Genomic DNA, 13,397 nt, shown 5'->3' on the forward strand with positions numbered 1-13,397 from the left:
TTTTTGTGCAAAAAGTGGCTCCTAGCGGCCAAATTCTAAGAAAATTCTCAGAGTCATGACGTTTTCTTAGAATTTCCCCTAAAAGTGACACGAAAATCCAAATTAATATAAAAGCTATTCCTCAAGATTCCTTGTGCTTAAAAGGGCTCCTAAGGCGAGATCTGCTAAGAGCAGGGAAGAGGACTTATAGTGGCTTAGGAGTTCCCCTAAGCAGCTGCACAAAATGGCCAACAGAGGAGGCAGGAGAGATGTCCTGCAAACACTGGATGACAGGGAATTATTGAGACGCTACAGATTGGATCGTGCAGGAATCATGTTTGTGGTGGATCTCCTTAGAGATGCAATTACTTCACCAACTCGACGCCACAACGCTATTACACCGGAGAAGAAAGTTGCCAGATTATGTGGTAGGCTATAGTATTTTGCTCACCTGTGAGTGAGGATTCCCGCTTGTGAGCTGCAATCTCATCTTTTGCCTTGGACTGCAGCACATACCACCTTTTCTCACAATCGTCGCCTGTCCGCACCAGGCTTGGCTGGTGACAGTTGGGCCAAATTTTCCTCGTAACATACCTTTATGTTCGTTCACCAACTGGGCCAGCAACAAACCTTGCTCCTCAGTCCAGTTCGGCTTGCGATTCCTTTTTTCTCCATTTTCTGTGTTTCTAGGATATTTGTTAATAAGCCTTCATAAATAGACCAGCCAGCAATCACAGACATTGATAAAAGCTGAGCCGCGTTACCCTCGTTAAGACCACACTGAGTTGTAACGTTGCAATTTCTACTTCATTAAGGACAGCCCCTTGAGATAGGCCATCTTTTTTTCAATGGGGTCAATATGGGAGTGAAAGTACAAAATATGCCAGCTAGGATATCAATATGAGCAAATAAGACACAAATCATTATTTGAACAGGGTGTAATGAGCTTAACTTTTCACATATTTTAGATTCTAATGTTATGCTATAAACCCTACAGCTTACTATTCATTTTCCAGATATTTTCTTGAATGTGAAATATTATTTACAATTACAGTCTGCATAAGATTAGAGTGTATAATTATGTTTATTGATTTGAGGGTACATCCTTTGCTCATTATCACCAAAAGTTCATTTTCATCAAACTTGTAGGATCAACCAATCACGGCTTTTGAAATGATGACTCATATCTAGCAACGTGGTCAACCACACCTCCTCACTAAGATAGGATTTTCCATCCATTCCTTGCTCAGAGTTCACTGAAAATGTTCTGGAATCACTTCTAAGCTAAAACTCCTGGCAAGGAATTTTTAGGTTAAGTTAGGAGCTCTCTGAGAGGATTCTCAGAATCGGGCCCAGAAATCTTTCAACATGAAATAACTGAACTCTTGAAAAATCAAGATGGCCTGGCGGTTTGCATAGGCAAAACATCATTTTTCATCCAGTGTTACTGTGAGGTAACCAAGTGGACCACAGCAGCACACAGGGGAGTTTTTTCTGGGAAATAATAAGTTTATTCAAATACACACAAAAAAGGTGCACAGGGCAGGGTTCATTTCATCACAACCCCCCGGCCTCTTCCCTCATATAACAACCTCTGTCTGATCACAACTCACTACACCACTTACTATATTTGGATACTTTTATTTCTCTCATCTATATCTTTTTCAGTAAATTGGCTAGGTCTGAGATCACACTATATCACAATATACTTAAAGACTATGATGTTACTTACTGGTTATGACGTGACCAAAGTGAGAAATGGATGCTTACACAGTTCAACTTAACAGCTGAAGACACAACACCGTTCAGCAGAACAGTTTCTTTAGGTGATCATAAATTCTCCTCATTTTTAGTCCATAAATGATTGGATTAAAAAGAGGGTGATATATTACAACTTGTAAAGCCATTATTAGACTTACAATTTTTGAAGAATTAAGTTCCAGTCGAGAAAGAAGTACATCATATGTAGTGAAACAGGAAAAGTTGATTAGAACCAGCAGATGAGGTAAACAGGTCTGTGCAGCTCTTCTCCTGACTCCTCTACATCGATACGATACTACAAGTATCCTGCTGTATGTGAAGAGTATGAAGAGCACAGGGAGAATTACAAAAAAAACAAAAAGAAACAAGCCATATACATTCAGTATTGTTGATCTCACACAGTGAAGTGTTAGAACTGTGCTGTTGCAAAGTATTCCTTTCAAATGATATTTACAAATTTCTTTTTTAGCACTTAGTAATAATACTACTAAAAAGAAACCAGCAGGCAGAATCCAAGCGAAAATAAGAAAAATGGTAACAGTGTGTTTCTGCATGATGGTTGTATATTGCAGAGGGTTACATATAGACACATATCTGTCATAGGCCATGATGGACAATAGAAAGAAATCTGAAACAACTAACCAATAATATGAAAACCACTGAAAGAGACATGCTGGATAAGATATGATCTGTTTTTCTGATAAGAAGTCAACCAAAAGCTTTGGGTAGATAGCAGTGCTGAAAAAAACAGAGTTGATTAACAAAGCCGCAATGAAAATGTACATTGGCTCATGCAGGTTTTTGTGAATCATTATGATGCACACAATAGTGAGATTACTGCTGATTATTAAAATATACACCGTAAACATGATCACAAAATAAAGATATCTATATTTGTGCACTTCCACATGCCCACCAAAAGCTATATAAGTCACATTTAATCTATAATCCATTGATAATGTATCAGGAATCAGGAAACATTTATTTGCCAAAATATGCTAAACATACAAGGAATTTGTCTTGGCGGTTAGTGCGCGACAGTAGACAGACAACAGTGCACAAGTAATAAAATAAAGTAAAATGAAATGCTAATGCAATGGGTTAGTAGAATAAGGCTATGGGTTAGTATAGGTTAGTATGCAGTGAGATGATAACAAATAATAATAATCGGACATAAACAGCACTAGATTGTCTCTCAGTCTTCAGTACCTGACCTTGATATGCTCTGGTGTGATCCAGCAAACACACAGACTGGAAAGAGATCTGTGAGAGTCGGTGGGAGGTTTTTTATCAGACTACTTCATCCTCCATGGATCTTATTGAACTCTCCAAAGGATGAACTCTGTAAACAACTTGATTCTAGAGGGCTGAAGTCATACAAGTTTTCTATGCCAAATTAAAGAAGCCTCTAATCACAAGATTCTTTTGCGGTTCGGGGGCATTGAAGCAGATTGTTCTGTGGACCAAACTAAAAAAACCTTTGGTGAAGCTTCAGAATGTTGTGGCCTGAAAGTCTTAGGTGCATTAAGGGACGGTGACCCTAGAACAGTGATTCTTAACCATAGGGCCGCGGCCCAAACTTGGGCCACCAGCGCCCCCTAGAGGGCCGCAAAAAACTTTCAGTTTTGCACCTGTGGGCCGCAAGGGCCGCGGGACTGCGTGCAGCTTTCGACCATGTGGTGGCGGTAATGCATCACTCGGTTGTTTAAAAAGCGCCAATACACAGAGAAGAAGACTGTCTACTTCGCAGCAAAAATGGATACGTTTTTAAAAAGAAAAAATGAAGACGAACGTCCTGCCGATACCCCCACCCAGAAGACAAAGTTTTGCACTTTAATTTCATTTACAGTTTATTTATATTTATAGATTTATATTATTTGAATGCATTTATTTTATCACCCCCTTTTTATTGATTTCATGATTTATTTATATATATATAATTTATTTTTTATTAATTTAAAGTAAAAATCCTACTATTGGTCTTTTTTTTATTATGATTAAAAAGCCTGAATTGATCCTTGAAATTTTTTCTTATCACAGCTTGATTTGGTCCATGAATTATCAGCCTGTTCGGTGTCTTGATGTATGTGTGCAGGTTTATGTAAACGTTTAATAAAAGTCTTTGTGATGATCCCATTTTATCATGTCATTTTATTTGACAATTTTTTTTGCTTGTTAAACAATAAGTGGATTTGGTTTATTATTGAATACAAATCAAACCGAGAGTGAAGTCAATTAAACCTATACAGTGTTAATATTTAATGGGCCCCGGGCCACTTTGTACTATAAAAATTGGGCCTCAAGGTCGAAAAGGTTAAGAACCCCTGCCCTAGAATACCAGGGTGGACACTGGTGGTCAGGGAAGCCATCCAACTGAAAAAGGATGTCACAACAGCCAGGGTGGTGTGTCAGGAAGCAGAGTTTTGAAAAACAAAAGGTAACTCTTAATATATCCAAAATTCAAAATCCCAAAATGCCAGAGGGGGGGCGCGCAGACATGGGAAAAATGCTGACACAGACCGGGACCAGGAACCCACGAACGTGGGAACGAAATTCAGCACATGAAGACATTCAAAACTTGGAGACTTGCATTCGAGATTGACATTCAATGACGCCACAAGGGGCACAGATGTCTTGAAGGGGATGACAGGACACATCAGGAAGTGAAGTTAACCCAGGGACACCAGAGGCATGAAACAACAACAAAATAAAAGGAGACGTGAACCCAAACCGTGACAAAGGTGTTGATATCCGGTTAGACTCCGGAGGCGGTGACTGAGTACCGACGGGCTGGACGACAACTTTAGCCATGAAGGAGGCAAAGGAGGAAGTTCGGGGTAGCTATGGAGAAAGACTTCCGAATGGCACCTCAAGAGAGGGAAAACAGGGAATTATCCAAGCAGTGTACAGTAAGGATGGAACCCCGTTGACTGCAATTGAGGAGGTTATTAGGTGGTGGAAGGAGCACTTTGAGGAACCCCTACATCCAACTTCTATGCCCTCTTTGGTAGAGGCGGAGATGTAGGCTGAGGAAAGATCCTCGTCAATTTGCCTGGTCACAGACTGGTTGTCAAAAAACTCCTCAGTGGCAAATCTCCAAGGATTAATGAGATCCGTCCAGAAATACAGGAGGCAATGGGTTTTGGAGGGCTTTCTGGGATGACACACCTCTTCAACATTGCGTAGAAGTTTGGCACAGTGCCTAAGGAGTTGCCAACTGTGGTGGGGGTATCTCTATTCAAAAAGGACGACCAGAGAGTGTGTGCCATTTACAGGGCTATCACACTACTCAGCCTCCCTGGTAAAGTCTACTCCAAGGTGCTGGAAATGAGGGTTTGGCCGATTGAACCAGGGATAGAAGAGGAACAATGCAGATTTCGTCCTGTTCGTGGATCAATGGACCTTGGGCCTTATTTATAAATGTTGCGTACGCCGCTCTCTACGCACTAGTTGGTATTTATAAATAGCAAACTTGACGGAAAAATGTGCGGTCCTTCACGCAAGCTCATACCCATGCATACGCACAAAAACGGGTGAAATGAGAACCGTCGGCAAATGCAAGAAACACGCAAACGTGTGTGAAAGTGTAAAAAACTAGACTGTTGTAAAAGAAATGCCAATACTGCCTCTCATAAATAACACGCACACCCGATGGCTCTGCAGCGTAAAACAAACAAATACAAATGAACACATTTTCAAAAAGAAAAGTGAAATATGTTCTGCAATAATATTGGCATCTTATGCAATTCATCCTCAAAACACAGCTGTTGCTTGTCAGATGCAATCAAACGGACGGTAATAAAATGCCATTATGCCATCACAATGCGTAATGACACGAAATGGCTGATCTTGCGCTCTTAGAAGATGTGGCAAATGGAAGGATTCGCGCTGTAGTGCGGCGCACCATCGGCCTGTTTAAGGGCAGATGGCGCTGCCTCGACTGCACTGGAGGGAGGCTATTGTTTGCTCCTGAAAGGTGTGCAAAATCGTGCTGGCATGTGCTGTGCTACATAATGTGGCACAGCTTCCAAATGTGCCTCGACCCCCTGACGCCGATGGCTGTGTTGGCCCAGACCCAGTCCCAGATCACCAATCATTGCCGACAGTCTCTCATCAAGAAGGGACAGCTCTGGTGTCCCCTCTCCCCCACCCGTGGCAGACAGACTTTGGCGATGGCGCGCTAAATGCTTTTTTTGCATCCACTTTGATGTCGGACCATTTTTTCTTTATTCCGGCCACGGTACGAGGTTGTGAGGCTGCAGTGTTCCTCTGCAACATTTTGCCACTCAAGTGCCTTTTTGGCATTAGTAATGTCCATACTGGGCCCTCCAAAAAGCATTAGACTTCTCCTTTACACCTCGCCAATGATAATTTCGACTTCGAAGTTACGTTTCTTCGTTTTCCTCTCAGTGTTAGCCATGATTTTGCAATCGATGAATATTCATTTGTGGGCGTTCCACAGACTATATATGGGCAACTATGGGCGTGACATGAAGCCGCAAAAGCTGCGCTGCATTTAGAAGTGATTGTGATTTATTAAGGGAAAACTGCGTAGGAGTCTAAATATTTCTGTGCCTATGCACGTCCTACGTTTCATTCGTACGCCACTTCTGGCGCAAATCCTACGCAAGGTTTTATAACTGAGGCCCCAGATATTTACTTTTGCGATGATCATGATTGGTGTCATCCGATCTACATGTGTTTTGAAGTGTAAGACCCTGAGAGAGCGCTGTCTTGCTACTAAAATAAAACAAGCAGTCAGAATCTAAGCGAAAAATAGGAAGCAATTCACATTTGTTTTGTTGATGATGGGTGGATATTGCGGGGGGTTACATTTTAGACACATATCTGTCATAGGCCATAACCGTCAAGGGAAGAAAAACTGATACGGCTAACCAGTAATATCAAAACCACTGGAAGAGACATGCTGAATCCGTTTACCGTTAGTTTTTTCGTTATTCAACTGAGAATCGAAAAACGTCATTGTTAGTTGTCGGAAGCGCATGTCCATGTCCTTGTACTTGTCTACTGTGCCCTGTGCCCTGACTAGTAGTCAGGGCAAAGTGAAGCTTTCTGAACCAGTGAAGCTTTCCAGCCAATTGTATCGGAAAAAGGTTCATTCATTAAATGCATCGCAAACTATTGGGACCTCTGCTGTTGAAAACTTGTAGTGCAAATATTTCGAATAGCCTACTACAGCGGTTCCCAAACTCAAGAATGCCGCGGCCCAATTTGAAATCTGAAAATCTTTTGCGGCCCACCCAAACCTTTAATCACAACTCAGATCAAAACATGATGATTAAATGACCAATTTTAACCAAAATCAAACATCCATGAGCAAAAGTCCGTCTCCGCGAGGTATTTGCTCGCTTGCGAAACGTGAACTTCGTTGCTCGCGAGGAGAATCTCTGCTCGCGCTCGAAGGAGTTTTCTACGCGCTCGCTGTTTTTCTTTTTGACAGTAAGGGGACGGAGCCAGTCACCATGGTCCCCGCCCCCCTCGCCATCCACGCCCTAAATCTTCGGCTGCTTTCCAGCCACGCCGCCTGCCAAGGGCTCCTTTTAGAATAACTTATTTTCCCCGTTAAGATGGTTCAGCTACTGTAAAGAAAAGGGCACCGTCTCTCGCTCTTTAATCTCATGAAGTGCTCGGAAAGAACGACAGCTTTGTTTCTCTGACGCGCCCTGAAAGCAGCTCCTATCTCACACGCTTGAGCGCCGCTCAGCATCTCGCCGTCGAAGACCGAGCTTTGCATGTTTGGCAGAGCGCCTTGAGCGCCGTGTACAACCAGTATGGATCAACCGATTAACCAATTGATCCATATTTAAGGCACTCCGGATTATAAGGCACTGTCGTTTTTTGAGAAAATTAAAGCCTTGTAAGTGCGCCTTGGAGTGCGGAAAATGCGGTATATTTACTTACTACTAAATACTAAAAGAGGGCGCCCAGTTTGTTGAACAACGACAGGCGGACAAGAGCAGCCGTTTCGAGTGAGAGCCTTATTGTTTTATTAATCTGTTAGTTTGTTTGTGCTTCATCAATTAATGTTTCACATAACTAATGTGCCGCATCATAAATATTTTTATATTAATTTCCAAATTGAAAATTAACTTTATTTATTGTACATGACCTCTCGCGGCCCACCTGCAGTACCTTCGCAGCCCACACACAGTATATTTTGGCCCAGTATCTGTGGGTTGAACATGATTATCAGGATCAGGATCAGGATCAGGAAACATTTATTTGCCAAAATATGCTAAACATACAAGGAATTTGTCTTGGCGGTTAGTGCGCGACAGTAGACAGACAAGACAACAGTGCACAAGTAATAAAATAAAGTAAAATGCTAATGCAATGGGTTAGTAGAAGTAGAATTAGGAAAAGTTGAACCAATAAATCATCTAAAAAACATACATGGATTCCTATATGAATAAAACTATTGTTTTTCATGTTTGAATTGTGTCCTAGTTTGTGTATTTCAATTCTCTGTACATTGGGAAGAAGTGGAAAAAAACACTTATCTATGTCTTTCTGCACCTTTGTGCATGTATGTTTGTGATCATACTAGCAGAAGAATTAATAGTGATATAATAACAGTATATTATATATATATATATATATATATATATATATATATTGTGGAGTCTCTACCCTAGGCTGCCCCCGATCAGGTGAGAGTCTCTATTGCAGCACTGGTGTACGCAGAGGGGGCCGGGTGCAGCTCTTGGGGCGGGTCATCGATGGGAGGTATGTCCCCAGATCCATCCTTGATCAGGGTGATATGCTCCCAGCCCCGCCTGCAGGAGCACGGCTGTGCTGAATTGCCAATCAGGGTGTCGGCATAACAGGAGCTGCACCCTGGCCTCTCTGTGTGTGCCTGGCTCGTATCCAGAGCAGAGCTCTCACCATCGGGCGGTAAGTTGAGACTCCACGTTGTTCGACCCTGTTAGTCATGTTGTGATCACCCCCTGACTAACGACCACCCTTTTTGTCCCAGGCAACGACGGGAAACCGAGGACGTTTTAAGTTGGTCTTTGATACGTGTTTGAGCCGGAGGGTCCGGCAGCACGCGGACGGCGTCCTCATCCTATCGTTTTTTTGTTTTGTTGGAAATAAAGCCACGCTGACGGCGTGTTCACCCTTCCCCTCCTAAACTTTGTGGTTGTTTTGGACCCAGACGCATCACAAGTGGTGGAGGATGCGGGCGGTCTGACCCAAGCAAACCACAGCATGGAGCATACGGCTGCGTTAGCCGCTTTGCTAAAAAGCCAAGCCGAGCTACAGAATGCTGTGAAGGAATTGGTGGGAAGAATAGACAAAGAGGGGAATGCCCCACGGCCTCCAGGCGCCGTTCTCTCCAAACAAAGTCCAGAAGATGATATAAAAGCGTATATTGAAGTATTTGAACGCACCGCTGCTCATGAGCGTTGGCCGGCGGCCGAGTGGGCCAGTATCCTCGCACCCTTCCTCACTGGTGAAGCACAGCGAGCCTGCCGTGACCTGTCCACCGCCGATGCCCGGGACTTCCAGAAGCTGAAGACGGCCATTTTGTCGAGCCATGGCTACAGCCTGCCAGCCCGGGCCCAGCGGTTCCATGCTTGGACCTACCAGCCGGGAGAGGCACCTCGGGCCCAAGTCGCAGGGCTCCGCCGCCTCGCACACCGATGGCTCAACTCGGGCGAGGGACCGCCATGGATCGAGAGACTTGTGATAGATCGTTGCATACGTGCACTGCCGCCCGATGCTCGCAAGTATGCCGCCCAGGTGAGCCCCTTATCGTTGGATGCGCTGGTCGCGCTCCTCGAAAATCACCAGGTGAGCACGGAAATGATGAGGGCAAGCAGGAGCGAGCCACCCAGGGTCACCCCGAGAGAGCCAGCCAGCCGCGACCGCCGCAGAGCGCTGCCGCCACCCAACACAAGCCAGCCGAGGCCCCCTCCCCATGCTGCGAGAGCCCACCAGGCCCCCCGGAGGTGCTACGTATGAGGTCAGGAAGACCACATCTCCTGGGACTGCCCGGCCCGAGACCAGGATGTCTCCATGGCTTCCGCCACCAGCACAGACGCTGCTCGGCCCTGTCTTCACACCGGCGGTCCCGACCAGCGACATGCCTACGTGCCAGTGAAGATTGGAGACGCCGACGCCCACGCCCTCGTTGATTCTGGAAGTGTCATCACCCTGGTCCATGCTGACTACGCTGACGACCTGACTACCGAGACCGTCCCAGTAACCTGTGTTCACGGGGACGTGAAGCAATATCCAGTGAGCTACGTTGCAGTCCGGACGCCTAAGGGAAATGTCGTCGTCCCCGCTGGAGTGGTCCCCAATCTGCCGGTGCCACTACTCCTCGGCACAGACTTCCCCCTCTTCCCCCGGTTCTGGGGAAGTGGCAAAAGAGACTTACCTGCTGCACCTCGCCGAAGGGGACATCGGCGTCGGCCGGCCAGCCCCCCAGTGCGCAGAGTCGCCTGCCCCACCTTCCGGCCCAGCACAGAGGGGACCCCCGGGTCGAGCTCCGGGCCGGAGGAGGAGGATGGCGGGACCCCGCCGCCTGACCAGGATGCCTTCGCGGAGTTCCCGGTGGTTGACGCAGTGGCGACCGGCCAAAGGGGTGAGTTCGCCACCGCCCAGTGGGAAGATCCAAACTTAGAGGCGCCTCGTCGGAATGTGATGGCGATCGATGGTAATTTGTGCCCTGGGGTGAATGAGCTACCAAACCCACATTTCTGCATAAGGAACGGTCTGTTGTATAGGGGGGTCCAAGCTAAGGGGGGGGGATCTAGTCGAGCAGTTATTGGTGCCAAAGAAGTATGTCTCCCGAGTATTGTATCTAGCACACACGCACCAGCTGGGGGCTCACTTGGGAGTTCAAAAGACATTTGACCGGGTGGTGGCCAGGTTCTACTGGCCGGGGGTGAAAGGTGCCATTGAACAATTTTGCCGTGAATGTCCGGAATGTCAGAAGACGGCACCCCGCCCAAACTTCCGAAACCCCTTAGTACCACTCCCCATCATAGGCACCCCGTTTTCACGCATTGCAATGGATATAGTGGGTCCGTTATCCAAATCCAGCCGGGGCCACAAATATATTTTGGTGATAGTTGACTATGCTACGCGATACCCGGAAGCCATTCCCCTGCGTACGGCCAATGCGAAGAATGTGGCCCACGAACTCATGATGTTATTTAGCCGGGTAGGGATAGCGGACGAAGTTTTAACAGACCAGGGTACATGTTTTATGTCAAGAGTAATGAGTTCCCTGTACAGATGGCTGAAGGTAAAGCGAATACGCACGTCCGTTTACCACCCACAAACGGACGGCCTCGTGGAGAGATTCAACCAGACCCTGAAGAAGATGCTGAAGAAACTGGTGGAGGTAGACGGCAGAGACTGGGACCAGCTCATCCCCTACGTCCTCTTTGCCATTCGAGAGGTTCCCCAGGCGTCCACGGGTTACTCCCCGTTCGAACTACTCTATGGCCGGCGGCCCCGAGGACTTCTAGACCTGGCCAAGGAGGTGTGGGAAAGCCAGCCTTCACCACATCGCAGCGTGATCGAGCATGTGGAGCGGCTTCAGGAGAGGGCTAAAAAGGTGTGGCCAACTGTCCGGGAACACATGGAAAAGGCCCAGGCGGCCCAAGCCCGCACCTACAACCGAGGCGCCAGCGTACGGGAGTTCCAGCCTGGAGAGAAGGTCCTGGTGTTGGTCCCCACGACGGAATGCAAGTTCCTGGCAAAATGGCAAGGCCCGTTTGAGGTAGTTGAGCGGGTGGGTCCCGTCAACTACCGGGTAAGTCAGCCGGGCCGGCGAAAAGGCCTTCAGATCTACCACGTGAACATTCTAAAGAAGTGGCATACGGCCGAGCCGCTGCCGTACCCGGCTCTTCTGTCCCCTGTCTCTCCCCAGACTCCAGAGGTGGCCCTTGGAGAGGACCTTGCACCAGGACAGGTCCAGGATATGAAGGAGCTCCTAAGTCGCAGCCGGGACATCTTCTCCGAGCTACCGGGACGCACAAAAGTTGTCCAGCATGACATCGAAACCAGACCAGGGCAAGTGGTCAGACAGAGGCCCTACAGGATACCGGAGGCCCGGCGGACAGCCATACGGGAGGAGGTGAAAAGGATGCTTGACCTCGGCGTGATCGAAGAGTCCTACAGCCCCTGGTCCAGCCCCATTGTCATAGTCCCAAAGCCGGATGGGACCCTGCGGTTCTGCAACGACTTCAGGAAACTGAATGACATTTCAACCTTCGACGCGTATCCCATGCCCCGGGTCGATGAGCTGATTGAACGATTGGGGCCGGCCAGGTACGTCAGCACCCTGGACCTGACGAAGGGGTACTGGCAGGTCCCTCTGACCCCAAGGGCAAGGCCTAAGACCGCCTTTGCCACCCCAGACGGACTGTTCCAGTACCGGGTCCTACCCTTCGGCGTCCATGGTGCTCCCGCGACCTTCCAGAGGCTTATGGATCAAGTCCTCAGGCCCCTGCGATCATTCGCCGCCGCCTACCTAGATGACATCGTGGTCCACAGCGCAACCTGGGTCCAACACCTGGAGCACCTGGAGGCGGTGCTGGGCGCACTACGACGGGCCGGGCTAACGGCCAACGCAAAGAAGTGCCGACTAGGATGGACCGAAACTGACTACCTGGGCTACACAATAGGGAGGGGCTGCGTGAAGCCCCAGGTACGGAAGATCGAGAAGATCCAACAGTGGCCACACCCAGTGACGAAGAAGCAAGTGAAGTCCTTCCTGGGGTTAGTGGGCTACTACCAGAAATTTGTGGAAAACTTTGCCACAGTCGCAGCCCCCCTCCACGAACTGACCCGGAAGAATCTGCCCCACCATGTGAAGTGGACCAGGGAGGCTGAAGAGGCGTTCCAGACCCTGAAGAAAGCCCTGTGTGAGGAACCGGTGTTGGTGGCCCCTGACTTCTCGAAGCCCTTTGTCCTCCACACGGACGCCTCTGGGACCGGCATTGGAGCAGTCTTGGCCCAGAACGTCGACGGGGACGAACACCCGGTGACCTACATCAGCCGGAAGCTGCTGCCACATGAGAAGACCTATGCCACGGTCGAGAAGGAAGGCCTGGCCGTGAAATGGGCCATCCATCACCTACGGTACTACTTGTGGGGCAGGGAATTCACCCTCATTACAGACCACGCACCCCTGAAGTGGATGGCCCTCAATAAGGATCGGAACGAGCGGGTCACGCGGTGGTTTGTGGAGCTGCAGAACTATAAGTTCAGGGTCGAACACCGGCCCGGAAAAGAGATGCAGCATGCAGATGCCATGTCCCGCATGCACGAAGATGATGACCATGAAGCTCCTGGACCAAGCAAGGAGCTTAGGGGGGGGAAATGTGGAGTCTCTACCCTAGGCTGCCCCCGATCAGGTGAGAGTCTCTATTGCAGCACTGGTGTACGCAGAGGGGGCCGGGTGCAGCTCTTGGGGCGGGTCATCGATGGGAGGTATGTCCCCAGATCCATCCTTGATCAGGGTGATATGCTCCCAGCCCCGCCTGCAGGAGCACGGCTGTGCTGAATTGCCAATCAGGGTGTCGGCATAACAGGAGCTGCACCCTGGCCTCTCTGTGTGTGCCTGGCTCGTATCCAGAGCAGAGCTCTCACCATCGGGCGGTAAGTTGAGACTCCAC

General features: G+C 48.0%; 1 protein-coding gene across 1 annotated transcript; it reads right to left on the reverse strand.

Moving 5' to 3' along the window:
- Positions 1 to 1,784: 1,784 nt before the first annotated feature.
- LOC144388787 (olfactory receptor 11A1-like) lies at positions 1,785 to 2,693 on the reverse strand. The gene has a single exon (XM_078090630.1). It carries the CDS (start codon positions 2,691 to 2,693, stop codon positions 1,785 to 1,787), a length of 909 nt encoding a protein of 302 aa, XP_077946756.1.
- Between the last annotated feature and the right edge of the window lie 10,704 nt (positions 2,694 to 13,397).

Source organism: Gasterosteus aculeatus, chromosome 16 (genome assembly GCF_964276395.1).
Source record: "Gasterosteus aculeatus chromosome 16, fGasAcu3.hap1.1, whole genome shotgun sequence".
Taxonomy (NCBI): Eukaryota; Metazoa; Chordata; class Actinopteri; order Perciformes; family Gasterosteidae; genus Gasterosteus; species Gasterosteus aculeatus.

Bases quoted from the DNA above. Each gene is read 5' to 3' on its own strand.
- LOC144388787 (XM_078090630.1), bottom strand. From the start codon at position 2,693: ATGGATTATAGATTAAATGTGACTTATATAGCTTTTGGTGGGCATGTG.